Genomic DNA, 25,508 nt, shown 5'->3' on the forward strand with positions numbered 1-25,508 from the left:
TTGGGAAGGCTTTCTAATAAAGACTCAACTCCATAGGTCATTTTCTTACCCTGTTTTGGCTGCTGTAACAAAAATACCATAGACTAGGTGGCTTAAACAACAGGTATTTATTTCTCATGGTCTGGAGACTGGGAAGTCCAATATTAAGGCATCTGCAGATTTAGTGTTTGGGAAAACCCACTTCCTGGTTCATAGATGGTCCATCTTACTGTGTCTTCACATTGCAGAGGGGCTAGAGAACTCTCTGAGGTTATAAAGGTATTAATCCCATACATGACAGAAACAGGAAGTATGAATCCCATTCATGAGGGCTCCACCCTAATCACTTCCCAAAGGCCCCATCTCCAAAAATCAACCCTTAGGGAGTTACATTTCAATATATGAATTGAGGAACAGGGTAGGGATACAAACATTCAATCTATAACAGTAACAAAAGGTTGATAAATTTTACTACATAAATTTTTCATTTACATAATTAAAAACCACTATAAACAAAGTCAAAAGACAGTTGTCAAACTTGGAGAAAAGATATTCCCAGATGAAGAGTTAATATCCCTAATATATAAAGGATTCTTGAAAACCGAAAGACAAAGATCCAGAAATGTGATAGAAAAATGGGTAAGGACATGCCGTTTGGCTCCATCTACCTTTTCACCCTTACTACTTTCAAAGTCCTTCTCCCGCAAAATGCTCTGCCACTCTCAGCCATACCCAAAATATATCCTTTACCTCTTTCCTCCATCCTTTGCCCTCCATACCCTCTGCCTGCAATAATGTCCTTTCTTTTGACCATTTTACAAAGTTCTAACCATCCCATCAACTTCATTTGTTCATTCAACAAGCATCTGTTGAATGCCTGTTATATGTCAGTAGGAATACAAAGGTGAATGTGATGGGCTATTCCATCGAGATACTCATTGCCTAGTGCAGCAGTTCTTGTACATTTTGCCTGTGCAAGTCACATGATATACACCATGGATACATCACAGGTGTTTTCTGATTTCCTATACGGTGTGGCATAGATAAAACTAGACTTAAGTTAATTGCAACTCTCACTTCACATGCTCTGACTCCCTTTTTCTTGTGCAGTTTACTGATTTCAAAATTCCACCTTCCCCTTCTTCAAATCCAGTAAATCAGTTTCTCTTCTTCTTTGGGGAGCCTTGTTTCTCTAACTGTAGCATTTATGTCATTCTGTCTTGTGTTACAGCCATGTACATTACCCCTGAGTGCCTGGTTCATTCCATGTCTCCAAGAGCATCAAGCACAACACTTTCTTCTCCACACAGATACCATTAAATACTGCCCAATTGAAGTGCATTTATCTGGTGCCTTGGCCGAAACAGGAAGCAAATATAGGAGGGGAAGCTGAGCTCAAGCAGTCGGTGAGCTGGCTTGCACCTAGGAGAAAGTGAAGAGGACTTTGGATCTTTCTGAACATAGCACCCAACAGGGCCTCGTTTGTTCATTCTTTCAGGAAATTGGGTTGCCTACAGCAAAGAACTGGGAACAGGAGCAAGACAGCCTTAGCCGCTGGCAGAGCAAAGTGAGTATGTATAGTCTAATGGTTTTTATGAATATTGGAGGGATGGTGATGAGATTTTTCTGCCAGATGAGATATGATGAATATGGGTGTGGGGTGGGGCATGTGGCAGGGTTTATTGTACAAAGTTTTTTAGGGTCTGCTCCAAAAAAGAAAGGAAATTTTAAAAACCAAACCAGAATTCATAAGTAGCCTAGAAAATTGGACACCCAAAGTCCGTAACAGCCACTAGCAACAGGGCTTCTCCTGAGGAGGATGATCCCCATTTAACTAATATTTATGTGACTGGGACCTTGGGAAATTCATGTCCACTTTCCCAGCCTCAGCTTCCTTTTCTAGAAATTGAGAGAATTGGACTCAAAGTACTCCAAAAGACTTTCCACCTCTGAAGTTGTGTAATCAGATGGTATTACTATATGCAAAGTACCATGCTAAGTACTATGAGAGATTCAAAAATGAGAAAGACACAGCCCTTGGCTTCTGGCAGAGTTTAGCTTCTTTGAGCCTTACTTTTCTCACCTATAAAGCTCATCCAGGGTGAGGATGAAAGGAGATGTGTTTGTAAAGCTCTGACTGCCTGACACTTCATAAGTGTCCCATAACTGGTATGTCATAGTATCTCTAAAATGAGATTAATCAATGGCATTAATAAATAGGTTAAGATGCTCAAATGAGCTACTGGAGGCAGAAGTCCTTTTTCAATATAAACATCAGTGACTATGTGAGAGACGAGTCTATCACATTTGTGTTTTAGCAGCATGGATCCGATAGCTTCAGCAGGACCCATGGACAATTCCGTGTTTGTGCGGGCACCCCACAACAGCTATCCTGCGACCCAAGAAGGCATGTGTCAGGTGGCCCTGTATCCAAGCAACCAGCCCCAAGTACACCTACTTCCTGTGAACCCACCGGGTTTGAAACCATCTGTGAGTGAGCAACCTGTCCGGAGAGCTTTGAAGGAGGGCAAAGCCTTAGGGGTAAGGGAGATTTCACTCTGCAGGCCAGGGGTCACTGGCTGGAGTCAGATGAGGGGGGAGGCTTGGCAATACAGAAACTCCAAATCCAGCAAGCAGGATTGGAGCTGACCCAGCCTTGCCAAACTCGGGTCTACCAGAAATCTCAGCTGTGCAACATCACCAGGGTCTCAGTATGGGGCCTTGTATTTTCTGCCTTAGGCATTTTAAGAAAGAGGAAGAACAGTAACCAAAAAAAAGGTGGTAAATTTGAATGTTGGTCCTTTTTTTTATTTATTCTATTAATATTAAATCATCAGAATAGACAAATCCGTACAGTGAGAAAGTAGATTAACGGTTCGGGGTGCGGTTGCCAAGGGGAGACTGAATGGGGAGAGTGTGAGAGGTAAAGGGCATGGGGTTACCTTTTCTTTTATTCTTCATTTAAATTCAATTTAGTTACCATATACCATATTATTGGTTTCAGGGGTAGAGTTTAGAGATTCATCAGTTGCATATAACACCCAGTGCTCCTTACATCACGTGCCCTGATGCCCATCACCCAATTAACCCATCACCTCCCCTCCAGCAACCCTCAGTTTGTTTCCTAGAGTTCAGTGTCCCTTATGTTTTGCCTCCATTTCTATTTTCATGTTATTTTATTTTTCCTTCCCTTCCCCTATGTTCATCTGTTTTGAATGTTGGTCCTGTTGCCAGTGTCCATGTTGATCCATGTGGCCTCTGGAAAAAAGTGGGAGTACCAAGCCACAAGGTGGAGTCTAAACCCAGCATGCTTGAATGGAATCTTTGGCCATTAGGGGAAAAAAGCAGCTTAGACAACAAAGAAAATAACAAGTTCACAGTAGTTTTCTCCTGAAAGGCTGTCCTGGACAGGACCAGGAGAGGCCCTTTTCATTGCAGAGCTGAAAGATGACAATCACGGATTCCAATCCAGACAGCCTAAGCTCAGATCTTAGCTTCACCCCCATTTAGTGCCCATGGGAGTGTCCGTTGATACAGCCTGTAGAAAGGGCAATTTGTATCTGCCAAATATACAAACTACTCAATAATTCCATTTCGGAGCCTCTGTCCTGCAGATATGCCTGTGCACACAAGAAATGTGATGTGTATAAGCTTATTTACTGCAACATGCTTTGTGATGACAACAGAATGGAAACAATCAAAATATCCATCAATATAATACCGGCTAAATCAACATATTATTCAAAGGATAGAATGTAGTACAGCTCTAAAGAGAACAAGGAATCTCTTTGTGTAATGATATGGACATCCCCCAGGATATATTTTTGATGGAAAGAAAAGATAGGGGGCAGACATTGTATACAGGCTGTTACCATTTGTACAAATTTAAAGAAAATAATATATTTGAATTTGCTGCCATGTTTGTAGTATATACACACACATATATATAAACATACCTAATACATCTATGTATATGTATATGTATATATATGTATATATACCATTTGTACAAGAGTGTATCCTTGTTAGTTTCCTAGGACTGTCATAACAAAGTACCACAAACTGGGTGGCTTGTAACAGCAGAAATTGTCTCACAGTTCTAGAGGCCAGAAGTTCACAGTGAAGTTGTCCACAGGGCCATGCTCCCTGCAAAGGCACTAGGGGAAGACCTGTTCCAGGCCCAACTTCTGGTATTTCCTTGGCTTGTGGCAGCACAACCCCAATCTTGATATGCATGGAATTCCCCTATGTGCTTGTGTGTCTCCTCATGTCATTCTTTTGAAGGGACAGCATCATATAGGATTAGGGACCCTCCCTACTCCCATAATACCTCATATTACCTAATTACATCTGCAACAGCCCTATTTCCAAATAAGGTCATATTATCAGGTACTGGGGATTCAAATGTCAATATGTTAATTTGGTGGGGGAGAGGCAGACACAATTCAATCCATAAAAATATCCTAAATAAATAATAGATGAACACAAAGACTTATTCACAAAGATGTTCATTACAATATTATTTATTATATGAAAATACAAAAACAGTCTTAACTGTTCAATATCTCTGTTCCCACTACTCCACAAAATATCACATGATGGAATCAGGCAGCTTTTTAAAAATGTGTTTGAAGAACACTTAATACCACGGGGATGTGTACCTGATAAAATATTAAGTTAAATATACAGAACCATCTTGTGTTCCACCACCCCGCCGTGGCCGTTTCATCCCCAATTTATATTTTAATTCAATTAGCCAACATACAAACTATCATTAGTTTCAGATGTAGAGTTCAATAATTCATCAGTTGCATATAACACCAGTGCTCATCACATCACGTGCCCTCCCTAATGCTCATTACCAATTACCCCATTCTCCCACCCACCTCCCCTCCAGCAACCCTCAGTTTCTTTCCTATAGTTAAGAGTCTCTCATGGTTTTTCTTCCTCTCTGATTTCTTTCCATTCTGTTTTCCCTCCCTTCCCCTATGATCCTCTGCACTGTTTCTTATAACACTCATATGAGTGAAACCATATGATAATTATCTTTCTCTGATTGACTTACTTTGCTCAGCATAATACCCTCCAGTTCCATCCACTTCGATTTAAATGGTAAGATTTCATCCTTTATGATGGCTGAGTAGTATTCCATGGTATATATATATCACATCTTCTTTATACAGTCATCTGTTGATGGACATCTGGGCTCTTTCCATAGTTTGGTTATTGTGGACACTGCTGCTTTAAACACTGGAGTGCAGGTGCCCCTTCAGATCACTACATTTGTATCTTTGGGGTAAATACATAGTAGGGCTATTTCTGGGTCATAGCATAGCTCTAATTTTAACTTTTTGAGGAATCACCCTACTGTTTTCCAGAGTGGATGCACCAGCTTGCATTCCCACCAAGAGTGTAGGAGGGTTCCCCTTTCTCCACATCCTCACCAACACTTGTTCCCTGTCTTGTTAATTTTAGCCTTTCTAACTGGTATGGTATCTCATTGTAGTTTTGATTTGTATTTCCCTGATGCCAAGTGATGTGGAGCATTTTCTCATGTGTCTGTTAGCCATTTGTACGTCTTCTTTGGAGAAGTGTCTGTTCATGTCTTCTGCCCATTTCTTGACTGGATTATTTTTTCTTTGGGTGTTGAGTTTGATAAGTTCTTTATAGATCTTGGATACTAGCCCTTTATCTGATATGTCATTTGCAAATATCTCCTCCCATTCAGTAGGTTGCCTTTTAGTTTTGTTGACTGTTTCCTTTGCTATGCAGAAGCTTTTTATCTTAATGAAGTCCCAATAGTTCATTTTTCTTTTGTTTCCCTTGCCTTTGGAGAGGTGTCTAGCAAGAAGTTACTATGGCCAAGGTGAAAGAGGTTGCTGCCTGTGTTCTCCTCTAGGATTTTGATGAATTCCTGTCTCACATTGAGGTCTTTCATCCATTTTGAGTTTATCTTTGTGTATAGTGTAGGAAAATGGCCCAGTTTCATTCTTCTATATGTGGCTGTCCAATTTTCCCACACCATTTTTTAAAGACACTGCCCTTTTTCCATTGGATATTCTTTCTTACTTTGTCAAAGATTAGTTGACACAGAGTTGAGGGCCTATTTCTCGGTTCTCTATTCTGTTCCATTGATCCACATGTCTGTTTTTGTGCCAGTATCATATTGTCTTGAGGATTACAGCTTTGTGTTTTGTGTTGTCTTGTTTTTAATTTTTAATTTTTTATTATTATGTTCAATTAGTCAACATATAGTACATCATTAGTTTTTGATGTAGTGTTCAACAATTCATTAGTTGGGGTAACCAGGTGAGGGTATTAAGGAGGGTACATGTTGTGATGAGCACTGGGCATTATATGCAACTGAGGATTACAGCTTTGTAATACAGCTTGAGTCTGGCATTATGATGCCACCAGCTTTGGTTTTCTTTTTCAACATTCTTCTGGCTATTCGGGGTCTTTTCTGGTTCCATACAAATTTTAGGATTGTTTGCTCCAGCTCTGTTAAAAATGTTGATGGTGGGGGAACGGAGCAAGATGGCGGAGTAGGAGACCTGGATTTCATCTAGTCTCAGGAATTCAGTTGAATAGGGATCAAACCATTCTGAACACCTACGAACTCAACAGGAGATCGAAGATAAGAATAGTAACAACACTCTGAACAGAAAAGCGACCACTTTCTGGAAGGTAGGACGTGTGGAGAAGTGAATCCGAGGTGATATTCAGGAGGATAGACGGCGGGGGAGGGGGCCTCCGTCGGCCGCTTCTGGCGAGTGGTGGAGCCGCGGAGCACAAAATCGGAACATTGAGAAGTTGGCTCCACTGAGGGACGTCGCTCCAGTGGCTAAGCGGGGGGTGGAACCCTCGCGGGACAGTGTGGTCTCAGGACCCTCAGGGTCACAGAAAGACCAGGGGTGCCTGAGTGCGGCAGAGCTCTCAGGTATTGGAGCGGGAAAGCCAGCTGCAGAGACGGAGCCGAGGCGCGGGCTCTCCGCTCTGGGTTGCCATAAACTGTGATCCGCAGCCCAGTCGGGCTACTGCTCCTCCAGCAGGGACCCAACAAGTGGCAGAGCCGGGGAGACTCCCCTTCCTCCCCTGAGAGGAGCAGCGCGGAAGTGCACTGCACGGATCTGCTGGGTTTGGAGAATCCACACGGGGTCGGGTGCCAGACATAGAAATGCTCAATCACAGGCCGGGTGAGCACGGACTGTGGTGGGAGACCGGGGACACGGGAGTGACTGCTTTTCTCTGGAGGCGCACTGAGGAGCGGGGCCCCGAGTTCTCACCTCCTCCGGGCGGAGATTGGGAGGCCACCATTTTCACCCTGGTCCTCCAAAGCTGTACCGCGAGTTTGCGGGGAACAAAAGCTCCTGAGAGCAAACCGGAGCAGCTTGCTTAGCCCGGACTCACAAGGGCGGGGCAATTCGGCCTCCGGCAAAGACATTTGGGAACCACGGCAACAGGGCCCTCCCCCAGAAGATCAGCACGAACAGCCAGCAAAACAAGACCAAGTTTACCGATCAAGGAGAACGGGAGAACTCCAGTGCTAGGGGAATACTGCACATACAATTCATGGCTTTTTTACCATAATCCATTAGTTTTTCAAAGTTAATTTTTAACTGTTTTTTTTAATTTTTCTTTTTCCCTTTTTCAAACATTTTATCAATCCCTTTTTAAAAAAAAAACATTTTTATTTTTCATTTTTAGAGTCATATTTTTATCCCTTCATAGTAGTTACCCTTATTTTTGGTATATATATATAAGTTATTCTCGCTTTAAAATTTTGAGATACAATTTCTTCTAACAGATCAAAATATACCCTAAATCACTAGTGTATGGCTTTTTTCTATTCTCCTGCCTGATCACATTCTCTCACTTTTTTTTCTTTTTTTCTTTTTTCTTTTTCTTTTTAAATCTTCTTTCTTTTTAAAAAAAAACAGCTTATCTTATCAATTCCTTTTATAAAATCTTTTATAATTTTCATCTTTACAGTCATCTGCCATCCCTTCATTGTATCAACCCTTATTTTGTACATATATAAGTCTTTCTTTCTTTAAAATTTTAGCAGTCACTTTCTTCTAACAGACCAAAATATGCCCAAAAGCTGGTGTGTGACACTGATCTATGCACCAGCCTGATCATATTTGATCATATTCTGTTTTTTTTTGTTTTGTTCTGTTTTTGTTTGTTTTTATCTTTTTCTTTTTCCTTTTTTTTCCTCTCTTCTTTCTTTCCCTTTCTTGTCCCCTGGTTTCATGTCTTTTCTGATTTGTATAGAGTATATTTGCTGGAGACATTGTTAACCTGTTAGCATTCTGTTCTCTCATTCATCTGTTCTCCTCTGGACAAAATGACAAGACGAAAAAAATCACCTCAGCAAAAAGAACAAGAAGTAGTACCATCTGCCAGGGACCTACTCAATACTGACATTAGTACAATGTCAGACATAGAGTTCAGAAACATGACTTTAAAGATACTAGCTGGGCTTGAAAAAAGTGTGTAAGTTATTAGAGAAACCCTTTCTGGAGAAATAAAAGAACTAAAATCTAACCAAGTCAAAATCAAAAAGGCTATTAATGAGGTGCAATCAAAAATGGGGGCACTAACTGCTAGAATAAATGAGGCAGAAGAAAGAATCAGTGATATAGAAGACCAAATGATGGAAAATAAAGAGGCTGAGAAAAAGACAGAGAAACAACTACAGGATCACGAGGGCAGAATTCGAGAGATAAGTGATATGAAAAGACGAAACAACATTAGAATAATTGGAATCCCAGAAGAAGAAGAAAGAGAGAGAGGGGCAGAAGGTATATTGGAGCAAATAATAGCAGAGAACTTCCCTAATGTGGGGAAGGAAACAGGCATCAAAATCCAGGAGGCACAGAGAACCCCTCTCAAAATCAATAAAAATAGGTCAACACCCCGATATCTAATAGTAAAACTTACGAGTCTAGAGACAAAGAGAAAATCCTGAAAGCAGCTCGGCAGAAGAGATATGTAACCTACAATGGTAGAAACATTAGATTGGCAACAGACCTATCCACAGAGACCTGGCAGGCCAGAAAGGACTGGCATGATATCTTCAGAGCACTAAATGAGAAAAAATATGCAGCCAAGAATACTATATCCAGCTAGGCTATCATTGAAAATAGAAGGAGAGATAAAAAGCTTCCAGGACAAACAAAAACTAAAGGAATTTGCAAACACAAAACCAGCCCTACAAGAAATATTGAAAGAGGTCCTCTAACCAAAAAGAGAGCCTAAAAGCAGCATAGACCAGAAAGGAACAGGGACAATATACAGTAACAGTCACCTTACAGGCAATACAATGGCACTAAATTCATACCTTTCAATAGTTACCCTAAATTTAATGGGCTAAATGCCCTAATCAAAAGACACAGGCTATCAGATTGGATTAAAAAACAAGACCCATCCATATGCTGTCTGCAAGAGACTCATTTTAGACCCAAAGACACTCCCAGATTGAAAGTGAGGGGGTGGAAAACCATTTACCATGCTAATGGACACCAAAAGAAAGCTGGGGTGGCAAACCTTATGTCAGACAAATTAGATTTTAAAACGAAGACTGTAATAAGAGATGAAGAAGGACACTATATCCTACTTAAAGGGTCTATCCACCAAGAAGATCTAACAATTATAAATATCTATGCCCCTAATGTGGGAGCAGCCAATTATATAAGGCAATTAATAACAAAAGCAAAGAAACACATTGACAACAATACAATAATAGTGGGGGACTTTAACACCCCCCTCACTGAAATGGACAGATCATCTAAGCAAAAGATCAACAAGGAAATAAAGACTATAAATGAAACACTGGACCAAATGGACTTTATAGACATATTCAGAACATTCCATCCCAAAGCAACAGAATACACATTCTTCTCTAGTGCCCATGGAACATTCTCCAGAATTGATCACATCCTAGGTCACAAATCAGGTCTCAACCGGTACCAAAAGATTGGGATTATTCCCTGCATATTTTCAGACCACAATGCTTTGAAACTAGAACTCAATCACAAGAGGAAAGTCGGAAAGAACTCAAATACATGGAGGCTAAAGAGCATCCTACTAAAGAATGAATGGGTCAACCAGGAAATTAAAGAAGAATTAAAAAAATTCATGGAAACCAATGAAAATGAAAACACAACTGTTCAAAATCTTTGGGATACAGCAAAGGCAGTCCTGAGAGGAAAGTATATAGCAATACAAGCCTTTCTCAAGAGACAAGAAAGGTCTCAAATACACAACCTAACCCTACACCTAAAGGAGCTGGAGAAAGAACAGCAAAGAAAGCCTAAACCCAGCAGGAGAAGAGAAATAATAAAGATCAGAGAAGAAATCAATGAAATAGAAACCAAAAGAACAGTAGAACAGATCAACGAAACTAGGAGCTGGTTCTTTGAAAGAATTAACAAGATTGATAAACCCTTGGCCAGACTTATCAAAAAGAAAAGAGAAACGACCCAAATCAACAAAATCATGAATGAAAGAGGAGAGATCACAACCAACACCAAAGAAATACAAACAATTATAAGAACATATTATGAGCAACTATATACCAGCAAATTAGATAACCTGGAAGAAATGGGTGCATTCCTAGAGATGTATCAACTACCAAAATTGAACCAGCAAGAAATAGAAAACCTGAACAGACCTATAACCACTCAGGAAATTGAAGCAGTCATCAAAAATCTCCCAAAAAACAAAAGCCCAGGGCCAGATGGCTTCCCAGGGGAATTCTATCAGACATTTAAAGAAGAATTAATACCAATTCTCCTGAAACTGTTCCAAAAAATAGAAATGGAAGGAAAACTTCCAAATTCATTTTATGAGGCCACCATTACCTTGATCCCAAAACCAGACAAAGACCCCATCAAAAAGGAGAACTACAGACCAATATCCTTGATGAACATGGATGCAAAAATTCTCACCAAAATACCAGCCAATAGGATCCAACAGTACATTAAAAGGAATTTTCACCATGACCAAGTGGGATTTATCCCTGGGCTGCAAGGCTGGTTCAACATCCGCAAATCAATCAATGTGATACAATACATTAACAAAAGAAAGAACAAGAATCATATGATCCTCTCAATAGATGCAGAAAAAGCATTTGACAAAGTACAGCATCCTTTCTTGATCAAAACTCTTCAGAGTATAGGGATAGAGGGTACATACCTCAATATCATAAAAGCCATCTATGAAAAACCTACAGTGAATATCATTCTCAATGGGGAAAAGCTGAGAGCTTTTCCCCTAAGGTCAGGAACGCGGCAGGGATGTCCACTCTCACCACTGCTATTCAACATAGTATTAGAAGTCCTAGCCACAGCAATCAGACAACAAAAAGAAATCAAAGGCATCCAAATCGGCAAAGAGGAAGTCAAACTCTCACTTTTTGCAGATGATATGATACTGTATGTGGAAAACCCAAAAGACTCCACCCCAAAATTGCTAGAACTCATATAGGAATTCAGTCAAGGAGCAGGATATAAAATCAATGCACAGAAATCAGTGGCATTCCTATACACCAACAACAAGACAGAAGAGAGACAAATCAAGGAGTCGATCCCATTTACAATTGCACGCAAAACCATAAGATACCTAGGAATAAATTTAACCAAAGAGGCAAAGGATCTGTACTCAGAAAACTATAAAATACTCAGGAAAGAAATTGAAGAAGACACAAAGAAATGGAAAAACGTTCCATGCTCATGGATTGGAAGAACAAACATTGTGAAGATGTCAGTGCTACCTAGAGCAATCTACACATTCAATGCAATCCCCATCAAGATACCATCCACCTTTTTCAAAGAAATGGAACAAATAATCCTAAAATTTGTATGGAACCAGAAGAGACCTCAAGGAGCCAGAGGAATATTGAAAAAGAAAAGCAAAGCTGGCGGCATCACAATTCCGGACTTCCAGCTCTATTACAAAGCTGTCATCCTCAAGACAGTATGGTACTGGCACAAAAACAGACACATAGATCAATGGAACAGAATCGAGAGCCCAGAAATGGACCCTCAACTCTATGGTCAACTCATCTTTGACAAAGCAGGAAAGAATGTCCAATGGCAAAAAGACAGTCTCTTCAACAAATGGTGTTGGGAAAACTGGACAGCCACATGCAGAAGAATGAAACTGGACCATTTCCTTACACCACACACAAAAATAGACTCCAAATGGTTGAAAGACCTAAACGTGAGACAGGAGTCCATCCAAATCCTAAAGGAGAACACAGGCAGCAACCTCTTTGACCTCAGCCACAGCAACTTCTTCCTAGAAACATCGCCAAAGGCAAGGGAAGCCAGGGCAAAAATGAACTATTGGGATTTCATCAAGATAAAAAGCTTTTGCACGGCAAAAGAAAGTCCACAAAACCAAAAGACAACCGACAGAATGGGAGAAGATATTTGCAAATGACATATCAGATAAAGGGCTAGTATCCAAAATCTATAAAGAACTTATCAAACTCAACACCCAAAGAACAAATAATCCAATCAAGAAATGGGCAGAAGACATGAACAGACATTTTTCCAAAGAAGACATCCAAATGGCCAACAGGCACATGAAAAAGTGCTCAACATTACTCGGCATCAGGGAAATCCAAATCAAAACCTCAATGAGATACCACCTCACACCAGTCAGAATGACTAAAATGAACAAGTCAGGAAACAACAGATGCTGGCGGGGATGTGGAGAAAGGGGAACCCTCCTACACTCTTGGTTGGAATGCAAGCTGGTGCAACTACTCTGGAAAACAGTATGGAGGTTCCTCAAACAGTTGAAAATAGAGCTACCATCCGATCCAGCAATTGCACTACTGGGTATTTACCCCAAAGATACAAATGTAGGGATCCGAAGGGGTTCGTGCACCCTGATGTTTATAGCAGCAATGTCCACAATAGCCAAACTGTGGAAAGAGCCAAGATGTCTATCGACAGATGAATGGATAAAGAAGAAGTGGTATATATACACAATGGAATATTATGCAGCCATCAAAAGGAATGAGATCTTGCCATTTGCAATGATGTGGATGGAACTGGAGGGTGTTATGCTGAGTGAAATAAGTCAATCAGAGAAAGACATGTATCATATGACCTCACTGATATGAGGAATTCTTAATCTCAGGAAACAAACTGAGGGTTGCTGGAGTGGTGGGGGGTGGGAGGGATGGGGTGGCTGGGTGATAGACATTGGGGAGGGTATGTGCTATGGTGAGCACTGTGAATTGTACAAGACTGATGAATCACGGATCTGTACTTCTGAAACAAATAATGCAATGTATGTTAAGAAAAAAAAAGAAGAAGATAGCAGGAGGGGAAGAATGAAGGGGAGTAAGTCGGAGGGGGAGACGAACCATGAGAAACGATGGACTCTGAAAAACAAACTGAGGGTTCTAGAGGGGAGGGGGCTGGGGGGATGGGTTAGCCTGGTGATGGGTATTAAAGAGGGCACATTCTGCGTGGAGCACTGGGTATTATGCACAAACAATGAATCATGGAACACTACATCAAAAACTAATGATGTAATATATGGTGATTAACATAACAATAAAAAATTATTAAAAAAAAAAAGAAGAAGCTCTCCTGGTAGAGGATGGGGACTTTCTTTATTTCCAAATATTTTATGATGGATGGAAGACAGTGCCTATCCCTCAGTTTTAAACATGGATCTTGTGTCCCCCTAAGCAAACCTGTTCTTGGGGCACCTGGGTGGCTTAGTCGGTTAAACATCTAACTCTTGTCCTCAGCTCGGGTCTTATTCTCAGGGTCATGAGTTTAGGCCCACGCCTAGCATGGAGCCTACCTAAAAAAATAAAAAAATAAAAAATAAAATGTAAAAAAAAAAGTTGATGGTATTTTGATAAGGATTGCATTGAATGTGTAGATTGCTCTGTGTAGCATAGACATTTAAACAATATTTATTCTTCCAATCCATGAGCATGGAACGTTTTTCCATCTATTTGTGTCTTCCTCAATTTCCTTCATAAGTGTTCTGTAGTTTTGAGAGTATAGATCCTTTACCTCTTTGGTTAGGTTTATTCCAGGTATCTTATGGTTTTTGGTGCAATTGTAAATGGGATCAATTCCTTAATTTCTCTTTCTCTGTCTCATTGTTAGCGTATAGAAATGCAACTGGCTTCTGTGCATTGATTTTATAACCTGCAACTTTCCTTAATTCCTGTATGAGTTCTAGCAATTCTGGGGTGGAGTCTTTTGGGTTTTCCACATAAAGCAGAGTGATTGTTTGACTTCATCTTTGCCAATTTGAATGCCTTTTTCTTTTTGTTGTCTGATTGCTGAGGCTAGGACTTCTAGTATGATGTTGAACAACAGAAAGGCATCCCTGTCACATTCCTGACCTTAGGGGAGAAGGTCTCAGTTTTTCTCCATTGAGGAAGATATTTGCTGTGGGCTTTTCATAGATGGATATTTTGATAATATGGTATGTTACCTCTATCCCTACACTGTGGAGAGTTTTATTCAAGAAAGGATGCTGTATTTTGTCAAATGCTTTTTCTGTATCAATCGAGAGGATCATATGGTTCTTGTCCTTTCTTTTATTAATGTGATGTATCACGTTGATTGATTTGCAGAGGTTGAACCACTCTTGCAGCCCAGGAATAAATCCCCATTGGTCGTAGTGAATGACCCTTTTAAAGTACTGTTGGATCCTATTGGCTAGTATCTTGGTGAGAATTTTGGCATCTATGTTCATCAGGGATATTGGTCTGTAATTCTCCTTTTTAGTGGGGTCTTTGGTTTTAGGATCAAGGTAATGCTGGCCTCATAGAAAGAGTTTGGAAGTTTTCCTCCCATTTCTATTTTTTGAAACAGCTTCAGAAGAACAGGTATTAGTTCTTTAAATGTTTGGTAGCATTCCCCTGGGAAGCCTTCTGACCCTGTACTCCTGTTTGGTGGGAGAGTTTTGATTACTGCTTCAATTTCCTTCCTGGTTATGGGTCTGTTCAGGTTTTCTACTTCTTCCTGTTTCAGTTTTGGTAGTTAATATGTTTCTAGGAATGCATCCATTTCTTCCAGATTACCTAATTTGTTGGCATATAGCTGCATAATATGTTCTTATAATTGTTGGTCATGATCTCTCCTCTTTCATTAATGGTTTTATTAATTTGGGTCCTTTCTCTTTTCTTTTTGATAAGTCTGGCTACGGGTATTGATCTTATTAATTCTTTCAAAGAACCATCTTCTAGTTTCATTGATTTGTTCTACTGTTCTTTTGGTTTCTATTTCATTGATTTCTGCTCTAATCTTTATTATTTCTCTTCTTTTGCTTGGTTTAGGCTTTATTTGCTGTTCTTTCTTCAGCTCCTTTAGGTGTAAGTTTAGCTTGTGTATTAGACTTTTCTAATTTCTTGAGAAAGGCTTGTACTGCTATATACTTCCCTTTTAGGACCACCTTTGCTGCATCCCAAAGGTTTTGAACAGTTGTGTTTTCATTTTCATTTGTTTCCATGAATTTTTTAAATTCTTCTTTAATTTCCCGGTTGAATCATTCATTCTTTAGTAGGATATCTTTAACCTCCAAATATTTGAGTTCCTTCCAAATTTCCTCTTGTGATTGAGTTCAAATGTCAAAGTATTGTGTTCTGAAAATATGCAGGGAATAATCCCAATCTTTTGGTAGCGGTTGAGACCTGATTTGTGATCCATTATGTGATCTATTCTGGAGAATGTTCCATGTGCACTTGAGTAGAATGTGTATTCTGTTGCTTTAGGATGGAATGCTCTGTATATATCTGTGAAGTCCATCTGACCAGTGTGACATTCAAAGCCCTTTTTTCCTTGTTGATCTTCTGTCCATTGCTGTGAGTGGGGTGTTAAAGTCCCCTACTATCATTGTATTATTATCAATGTGTTTCTTTAATTTTGTTATTAGTTGGTTGATATAATCGACTGTTCCCAAGTTAGAAGCATAAATATTTATAATTGTTAGATCTTCTTATTGGATAGACCCTTTAAGTATGATATAGTGTCCCTCTTCATCCTTTACTGCAGTCTTTGGTTTAAAATCTAATTTGTCTGATATAAGGATTGCTACCCTAGTTTTCTTTTGATGTCCATTAGCATGATAAATTGTTCTCAACCCCCTCATTTTCAATCTGGAGGTGTCTTTAGGTCTAAAATGAATCTCTTGTAGATACCATATGGATGGGTCTTGCTTTTTTATTCAATCTGATACCCTGTGTCTTTTGATTAGAGCATTTAGCCCATTTACATTCAGAGTAACTATTAAAAGATATGAATTTTAGTGCCATTATACTGCCTGTAAAGTCCCTGTTTCTGTATATTGTCTCTGTTCCTTTCTGGTCTACATTCCTGTTGGGGTCTCTCTTTGCTTACAGGATCCCCTTTAATATTTCTTTCAGGGTTAGTTTAGTGATCACAAATTCTTTTAGTTTCTATTTGCCCTGGAAGCTCTTTATCTCTCCTTCCATTCTGAATGAATGGATTATCCTTGCTGAATAAAGTATTCTTGGTTGCATGTTTTTCTCATTTAGTACCCTGAATATATCATGCCAGTCGTTTCTGGCCTGCCAAGTCTTTGTGGATAGGTCTGCTGCCAATCTAATGTTCCTACCCTTGTACTTTAAGTACCTCTTGTCTCAGGCTGCTTTCAGGATTTTCTCTTTATGTCTGAAATTTGCAAACTTCACTATTATATGTCTGGATGTTGATCTATTTTTATTGATTTTGAGGGGAGTTCTCTGTGCCTCCTGGACTGAATGCCTGTTTCCTTCCCCAGATTAGGGAAGTTCTCAGGTATGATTTCCCCTAAGATAGCTTCTGTCCCTCTCTCTCTTCTTCCTCTGGGACACCAACAATTCTAATATTGTTTTGCTTTGTGGTATCGCTGATTTCTCAAAGCCTCCTGTAATGGTCCATTAGTTGTTTTTCTCTCTTTTCCTCAGCTTCCTTTTTTCCATAATTTTGTCTTCTATGTCACAGACTCTCTCTTCTGTCTCATTTACCCTAGCTGTTAGAACATCCATTTTAGACTGCATCTCAGTTAAAGCATTTTTTATTTTGGCCTGATTGGATTTTATTTCTGCATTAAGAGATTCTCCAGTGTCTTTTATGCTTTTTTCAATCCCAGCTAGTAATTTTATAATTGTTATTCTGAATTCTATTTCGACATTTTACTTATATCCATATCGATTAGATCTATGGCAGAGTATTACCTCTGGTTCTTTCTTTTGTTGTGAATTTCTCCCTCTAGTTATTTTGTCCAGAGAGGAATAGATGAATGAGAGAATAACATTAAAAATATCAACCACAACCCCAGTGAAATACACATTAGACAAATCTGAAGAGGTCAGAAACAAAAAAGGGAAAAAAGAGAGAATATAATCTCACAGCTGGACAAAACAGGATGATCTACTTGGTCCTGGGTGTATTTTGGTCTGTTTGTTAGAAGACACTAAATCCCAAAATTGTAGAGAAAGCAAAAATTATATATATATACAAAAATAAAATTGAATACAGTAAAAGGAAGCCTGAAGGCTTTTCATGCTGCTTTAGAGGATTAAAAAAAAAAAAAAGTAAAAATGGCAGTGCCCCATCTCCAGCCCTGGAGCTGAATGATCTCTGCCCCCACTCTTCAGGGCACCCTCAGGGAAAAACAGTCAATTTCTATTGTGTGTGCCAAACTCCGTAGACTCCTGCAGTGCATACCCACACCAATCCTCCTAGGGGAGGAAGGGGATTTCATCAAGGCCCTGCTGCTTTCTGGGCCCCTGCTCCAGGAGCAGTTACCTGATTGAGGCAGGGTCTCCCAGCAGTTGTCACTTGCTGGGGCCTAGCTTGGAGAGCAGTCACCCAATCATGCCACAGTTCGAGATTTATGGCAACACTGAACTGAGAGGCCACTCAGTGGCTCCCTGATTGTAGCCAGCTTCCCGCTCCAATGCTTGGGAACTCTGCTGCTCTCAGATACCCCCACTCTTTCTGTGACCCTGGGGATCCTGAGACTACACTGTCCCACCTAGGATTCTGCCCCACTTCACCACCTGAGCACCTTTCAGGCAGGGATGTTCGTCACAAGAGCAGACTTCTAAAACTTCTGATTTTGTGCTCCACTGCAATATCACTTTCCCCTAGCCAGCTTACACAGGCTCCCTCCTCCTGTGGTTTATCTTCTGATATCCCCTCACATTCACTTCCCTGGACCTCCTACCTTGCAAAAAGTGGTCACTTTTCTATCTGTAGAATTTAAGCAATTCTTTTCTTAGATCTCAGGTTGAATTCACAGGTGTTCGGAATGATTTGATAGCTATCTAGCTGAATTCAGAGAGATGAAACGCAGGTCCCCCACTCTTCTGCCATCTTCCCTCTCCCTCTCCCTCCCAGAACCATCTTGTGTTATTGGTATATACATCTGAAAAGAATAATGGAAGGTTATATACCAAAATGTAAGCAGGATGTTTTCTCTGAGTAGTAAGTAATTATGGCAAGTTTTTATTTCATTTTTATATTTTTCATATTACTTTTTAGACTAGGAAAACAAAAGATTTATTAAAATAAAAAGGAGGCACAAAGGGGAGGCACGATCCAGCCCCAGAAACAAAGGCTTCAGCTTGTGGCTCTCCTGACAGGCCATCCAGATCCTGATTGGCCTGATACACATCAGCCTCGGTTCCATCATGGCCACTGTACTCTCTGGACACTATGCAGCTATCTCACTCTATGGAGGCTTTCCCTTCTGGGGAGGCATCTGGGTAAGTAATGTTAGTCACCCCACCCCACAAATGAGTTCCCAGAATGTGCCAACACACTCAGGGCCACCTTGTCAAGTTGTGTGGCTTGCACCTTGCAGCAGGTTCCCAGCCAAGGGAACAAGAAGGTTGTGAATCCAGCCCGGGCCTTGCTTACCAAGCATGTTAGTTTGCTAAGCCTGCTGTGACAAACAGCACAGACTGAGTGGCCTACACAACAGAAATGCATTCTCTCACAGTTCAGAGGCTGGAAGTCCAAAATCAAGGTGTCACCAAGATTGTTTCTCCTGAGACCTCTCTCCTTGGCTTGCAGATGGCCACCTTCTCTCTGTGCTCCACGTGGTCTCAGTGTGTCTGTGTCCTAATAATCCCTCTTCACATAAGAACACCAATCATATTGGATTAGAGCCACCCTAATGATCTCACTAAGACTTAGTCATCTCTTTAAAGGCCCCATCTCCAAATATAGTCACATTCTGAGGTACTGGAGAAGAGAAAGGATCTGTGGGGTTAGGGCTTCAAAAGATGAATTTTGAGGGGACACAATTCAGCCATAACACCCAGTGACAGCCCTACAAGGTGCCATTCACCCAGAGTGGGCACATTTTCTAATTGGCTCACCCCACAGGTCAAGGAACTTTCTTCTCATTCATTAACCCAGGAGTGGCACCTTTTTCCAACTCATATGACAATGTCCATGTATAAAAAGATGTATTGGTAATAGCTTTCAAGTGTTCAACATAGGCCCACAGCCTGAGCTCCAGGAGAAGAACACTTCTACCAGTGGTTGAAAGTGGCTGCCAGACACAGAACAGTCATTAAGCAACGGGCACTCAACCTGGAGTCCACAGATGGGCTTCAGAGTCCCCATTTTGGCAAAATATTTGGCATGCTAGATGTGTATTTTTTTTCCTGGAAAAGTCCATAGCTTTCATCAGATTCTCAGGGTGATCTGTGACTCCATAAAAGGTTAAAAACCACAGATCCTTTCTCTTCTCCAATTTACTGCCTTTTTGATTCTTTTGCATTCTCCCTAGCATTCTCTCAGCAACACACACACACACACACACACACACACACACACACACACACACACACACTCCTTCCTTCTCTCTGTCCTCCCTCCCACGTCCTTTTTCTCTCTGCTGTTACAGTCTTTGTCTCTGGACTCACACACCTATCTATGATTCCAAATGCAACTTTTCTCACAAATAGCAAAACTCCAGAGTAACCTAGATAATCAAAGTCCCCCCTTATCCCATGACATTTAAATAAAATCACCTAGTGTTATCCCCCACCCTCATACCCACACAACACCGGCAAAATGGCAGGCTTATGTTCTTTGGAGAATCTTTCTCTGAGTACCTACTCTTTCTTGTTTCCTTCTGGGTCTCATTTACTGAGGCTATGGTCCTTTATCTGCTTTGCAGGGACTCAGACTTGGAACTCAGCCCCTATTTCTCTCCCCCAGCCCTGCATTTGTATAACCCATTTTAATGGAGTTTGGGGCAATGGAGTGGCTAACACCATGGCCACAGAAGGGCTTGCTATTGAGCATTGGATGCTAGTGAGTACTTTCAAGTGCCTGGAAATTTCCCTGGCATCTTCCCTTCTGCCAGGTTGATCAGCTCTCATGACCATCCCCCCCCCCCCCTTTATATCTGCAGGGCAGTTTGGTACTTGGTTGCCTTTTTGACTCCGGGACTATGTATTTCCTAGAGATCATTAATGTCCTTTTCCAAAAAAAAAGGCCCATATCCTTTGGCACCTTAAAAGGACCCGAAGGGACCTCAGATGGCCAGCCTCTTGTTCCCTTCCCTCCGCATCAAGTCTCTATAAACAGAAGGGTATAAGGATGAGATTTATTTTTCCACATTTAGGGAAAAAATACCATTCCCTTTAAAAGGCATAGGAAGCTAGAGTAACTTTTCATTATAAAACCATTTCCACCCCATGGCACATGCATCTACCCTGAGTGGGAGGGTGTGTAGGGCAAGGGTTAAGAACACAGGGTCTGGGGGTACCTGGGTTGGTCAGTCGGTTAAGCGTCTGCCTTCAGCCCAGGTCATGATCTCAGCGTCCTGGGATCCCAGCCCTGCATTGGGCTCCTTGCTCAGCGGGGAGTCTACTTCTCCCTCCCCTTGCCCCTTCTCCCTACCCTCCTTTCCCTCCCTCCCTCCTTGCCTCCTTCCCTCCCTTCCTTCCTCCCTCCCTCCCTTCCTTCCTCCCTCCCTCCCTTCCTTCCTCCCTCCCTCCCTTCCTTCCTCCCTCCCTCCCTTCCTTCCTCCCTCCCTCCCTTCCTTCCTCCCTCCCTCCCTTCCTCCCTCCCTCCCTTCCTCCCTCCCTCCCTCCCTCCCTCCCTCCCTCCCTCCCTTCCTCCCTCCCTCCCTCCCTCCCTCCCTTCCTCCCTCCCTCCCTTCCTTCCTCCCTCCCTCCCTTCCTTCCTCCCTCCCTCCCTTCCTTCCTCCCTTCCTCCCATGTTGACTTGGAAGCCCCAGCACAGGAACCTAGTGTGTATGAGAGAATGTGTGTGACCAGAATCCTGGAAGCTGGGAGATGGAACCCTAACCTGGGGCCTTTTTCTAAACCTCCTCTCTTCTGTGCCAGTTCATTGTTTCAGGATCCCTCTCAGTGTCAGCAGAAAATCAGCCAAAATCTTCTTGCCTGGTAAGTCACCTCCTGACACACACTCTCCCAGCAGAGACCTATAGGAGACACACTCTGGGGAAAAGAAGGTTAACACACAATCCCTCCCTCATCCTTGCACTTACATCTAACCAGATGCAGGGCACTGACACACGTGCTCACTCATACTCACATGCAGGACCACGTGAACCTGGCCAGAGTCAGGGTAGGAAGGAGTCCAGAAGATTCTGGGGAGGGAAGGACAACACAGCCACCTGAATTAAGGCAGAGACAGAACAGTGTCCCTAAGAGGTGCCTACAGGAGGAGACACAAATCTCCTGGGGGCTCAGGCTCCACTCCAGCCAAGCAGGCACTGACAGTACCTGTGGCACACAGAGCAGGCCTCCAGCCATTTCTGCAGGGAAGTCAGGGGAAGCTCAACCACCTGCTTCCCTAAGGAATCCAGCCAGGTGAGCTCTGCTAATCACATGAACAAGGTCCCCTAGCAAGAGACCAAGAAAGTACCTTTTTTTCTTTCACAAGCAGGTTGTCTAGGGTGAAGGACCTCAGGATGGCCAGGTCCCTATGCCAGATGAAACCTATTTGAAAATCTCCAAAGGAAAGCTCAAAATTCTGGGCATGTCTTTCTGCACATGGCCCAGAATCATGGAGGATCAGAGCCTGTCATATGCCAAGACACAGGGGCTGAGCTTCCTACCTATCTCATACGGGATAAGCAGGTTGAGTGTTTCCCAAAGATTTGTCCTAGGGACACTTGTCCCATGAGATACTCTGTGAAGATGAGTAGCTAAACTTGGGGAAACCTCTATTTAGTAGTCCCCTCTCTGGAAGATCCATAATCCTTGTTAAAGGCTCTGGCAAGTTTTTTTTTTTTTTTTTTAAGATTTTATTTATCTATTTGACAGAGAGAGACACAGCGAGAGAGGGAACACAAGCAGGGGGAGTGAGAGAGGGAGAAGCAGGCTTCCCGCCGAGCAGGGAGCCCAATGCGGGGCTTGATCCCAGGGCCCTGGGATCACGACCTGAGCCGAAGCAGACAATTAACAACTGAGCCACCCAGATGCCCCAAGGCTCTTACAAAGTCTTACAGCAAAGACCTATTTAACTTTGTTCAGCCCAGCTTTTTTTCAAAGTTAATTTACTCACACACTTTTTTGCACAGAACATCTCTTTCCTTGCTATAGAACTAAGGTTCTAGAGATTCACATTAAGAAGCACTTGTTTAATCTCTGTTCATCTCAGCCACAGTAATTTTCCTCTCCCACCCTGACCTTCTGTGTCTTCTTCAGCTGAATGGCAGCTTGGGCTTGAACACCGTCAGTGCAATCTGTTCTGTGGTTGGAATCATACTCTTCATCATGGATATGAGTCTCGCCCCCACCTATGCCTACTCTCTCTCTTATTCCCACTATGCCACCTGGGGTGTGGTGAGTACCCCTCTGAACCAACGTTCCTCTGAGTTCTGATTTAGCTAGGTTTACCAAATTGTTAGAAGGCCCAAAACCAAGCTTCTTCACCCAGCACTGTAGAAAAGAATCAGAACAGTGTGTAAAGCCCCTGACCTATAGCTTTACTGCTGTGTTACTTTAAGCACATGACTTTTCTTAGTCTTAGTTTCTACCTTTATAAAACTGTACCTACCTTATAACATTATTCGCAGAATTAAATGCAATTTTAACGCACATGTGCCTCCAACTGCACCCCTGCTCACATTCTCACCTTCCTGCCCATGACTATGGAAAAGGGGTCAGCAAAAGTTTTCTGCAAAGGGCCAGAGAATAAATATTTAAGGCTTTGCAGGCCCTCTGGTTTCTGTTGCAACTACTCAACCCTATCCTATAGTGGGAAAGCAGCCATAGAAAATACATAAGCAGTGAGCATGGCTGTGTTCTGATAAAGCTTTACTTACAAAAATAAGCAGCAGCCAGGATTTGGCCCATGGACCGTAACGTACCAACCTGTGCTGACCAATAGAAATATAACGTAAGTTGCATGTCTGATTTTAAATTTTCTAGTCACCACCTTAAAAAAAAGAAGAAGAAAAAGAAACAAGTGAAATTAATTTTAATATTTTATTTAACCCAATATATCCAAAATGTCATTTCAACATGTAATCTGTGTAAAAAATTATCAATTTGATATTTTGCATTTTGGGGACTCAGTCTTTGAAATCTGGTGTGTATCATGCACATCTCACGTTGGAACTAGCCACTTCCCAAATGCCCAACAGCCACATGAGACTCGTGACTCTGGGACTGACAAGTGAGCGCAGGCACAGACAAGTCCTTATAGATTCAGTCCCTCCATCTGGCCCATCCTCTCCTTCCCAGTCACATGATCGAGGTGTTTTCCTAAAGGATGACTACCCTTCCCCTTAGCGGAGGAAGTAGTAGTACCAGTAGTAAGTGTTCAAGTAACGATTCTTTTACAAACATACTTGACCCTCACAAAAACCTGGTGAGACGAGGTTGGGGGACTTCCTCAAAGCCACGGACAGTCCACTGCAGAGCCACACTTGGAGCCAGACCTCGGACGCCTGGACCAGCACTCCTGACGTCCTACTCGCTCTGGTTCCAGACCCCTGGCATGGCTATTTCTGGTGTGCTGCTCATCTTCTGCCTCCTGGAGTTCTGCGTAGCATGTGCATCTTCCCACTTTGGCTGCCAACTGGTCTGCTGTCAGCACAACTACGTGAGTCCAGAAGCTCCTCAGTGGGTGGGAAGATTCCCCAAAGAAGGTGGAGACTAAAGAGATCTCCATGCTTCCCCTTCCTGCCCAGGGGCAGGAGCAGTCTCGCAGGGTATAAAGGCCTCCGTGCCTGCTTGGTCCTTCTTGCACCCTTACTAGTGCCCCTCCTGTGCACCCGTGTTTTCCAGGTGGGTGTGGTCCTCCCGAATATCTGTGTGGCAAATCCAGGGGTCATCCCAGAACCAGTGAACTTGCCACCAACTTATTTCAACGAGGTCCAGGGCTCCAGATAAGCAAAGCCAAAGCTTCTAGAAGCATCTTTCAGAGACCAAAAGAAGACCTCCCCTTTCTGGGCTTCTGAAACCCAGGATCCCCCTTCCTTGACAATCTAAGGGAAATGTTTCTCTAACTGCATGCATTTTGACTTCATTCAATTCAGCATGGTAAATCTTGCAGTTCCTCTATTAAAAAGGAGACAGAAATTTAAAGTGGATTTTAACCAAGAGATCCTCCCTAGGGCCTTTGTGCCTGGGGCCTAGTGTGCTTCCCTGTGTGAGCTCATGGGTTGGAAGTTCCAATGTCTAGACAACCGAACCTTCATTCTTTCAATCGTTCGTTTGTTGATTAAATATGTATTGAGCATTTGGTATGTTCAAGGAAGTTTAACATTGGGGAACACAACAAAGTCCCTGACTTCAAGGAACTTCTGGCCTCACAGAGGAGACAATAACGCAAGCAATTTTCTCTAACACAGGGCAGAATGTGGGGATGCACAGAGAGGGCTATGATTTATTCTGACAGTGATAGGGAAAGCAGAGAACAAGACTGGTTGAGGAAGCAACACTTGAGTGGGGCATTAAAGGGGATTTTTGAGTGCAATAAGGAACCACACTGTTGGAGAGATCTTGGGACAGAGTGAGTCATCCACTACCATGACTAATCCTTTTATAAGTCCTTTTATAAACAAAAGTACTGCTGTATCCACCAATGTAGCAGTACTTGTGAATAAACATTGTCTTAAGATAAGGTATCTCCCAAAGTTATGAGGCTAATATATCTTTATTTATAAAAGGATAGAGACTAATTCAAAGAGAAATGGCTATGTCTATAACTTCTAGATCTACCCACATTAATTTAAATATTGTTATACGTGATGGCAATTGGCTTCAAAAAGTTTATATGCTGGCAGATAATAGCAAAAATCTCTGACATCCAGGTGCCATCAAATTTCCCTTCACTACAGAAGCCCTGCAAGGATTCTTTGTTGTTGTCACTAAATACAGAACATGATTTTTAGCCTCTGACTAAAAGAAGAAACTTCTCCAAGAAGTTTCTTCTAAATGGCTTGCAGTTTAGAGTTCCATCTCCTGGGTGGCTCAGTCGTTGAGCGTCAGCCTTCGGCTCGGGTCGTGGTCCCAGGGTCCTGGGATC

General features: G+C 41.9%; 1 protein-coding gene across 4 annotated transcripts; it reads left to right on the plus strand.

The window, feature by feature from the left end:
* The first annotated feature begins 1,484 nt into the window (after positions 1-1,484).
* LOC113914929 (membrane-spanning 4-domains subfamily A member 8-like) lies at positions 1,485-25,508 on the plus strand. Of its 4 annotated transcripts, none has more exons than XM_027580549.2 (7): positions 1,485-1,546; positions 2,298-2,520; positions 18,623-18,745; positions 21,350-21,409; positions 22,679-22,816; positions 23,967-24,080; positions 24,266-25,508. In XM_027580549.2, exons 2-7 carry the CDS (start codon positions 2,302-2,304, stop codon positions 24,368-24,370), a joined length of 759 nt encoding a protein of 252 aa, XP_027436350.2. In that variant the 5' UTR covers positions 1,485-1,546; positions 2,298-2,301; the 3' UTR covers positions 24,371-25,508. The 4 variants fall into 4 exon arrangements, with proteins under 4 accessions (XP_027436350.2, XP_027436353.2, XP_027436351.2 ...); XM_027580550.2 differs by having other exon boundaries at positions 1,487-1,546; positions 2,301-2,520; XM_027580551.2 differs by having other exon boundaries at positions 1,516-1,550; positions 2,301-2,520.

The sequence above is a fragment of the Zalophus californianus genome, chromosome 11, assembly GCF_009762305.2.
Source record: "Zalophus californianus isolate mZalCal1 chromosome 11, mZalCal1.pri.v2, whole genome shotgun sequence".
Lineage (NCBI taxonomy): Eukaryota > Metazoa > Chordata > Mammalia > Carnivora > Otariidae > Zalophus > Zalophus californianus.

Excerpts from the sequence above, each read along its gene's own strand:
- LOC113914929 (XM_027580549.2), top strand. The coding sequence starts at position 2,302 with ATGGATCCGATAGCTTCAGCAGGACCCATGGACAATTCCGTGTTTGTG. Across the intron at positions 2,521-18,622 it reads AGGAGGGCAAAGCCTTAGGG|GCCATCCAGATCCTGATTGG; the intron begins GTAAGGGAGATT and ends CTCTCCTGACAG. Across the intron at positions 21,410-22,678 it reads AGCCAAAATCTTCTTGCCTG|CTGAATGGCAGCTTGGGCTT; the intron begins GTAAGTCACCTC and ends TGTCTTCTTCAG.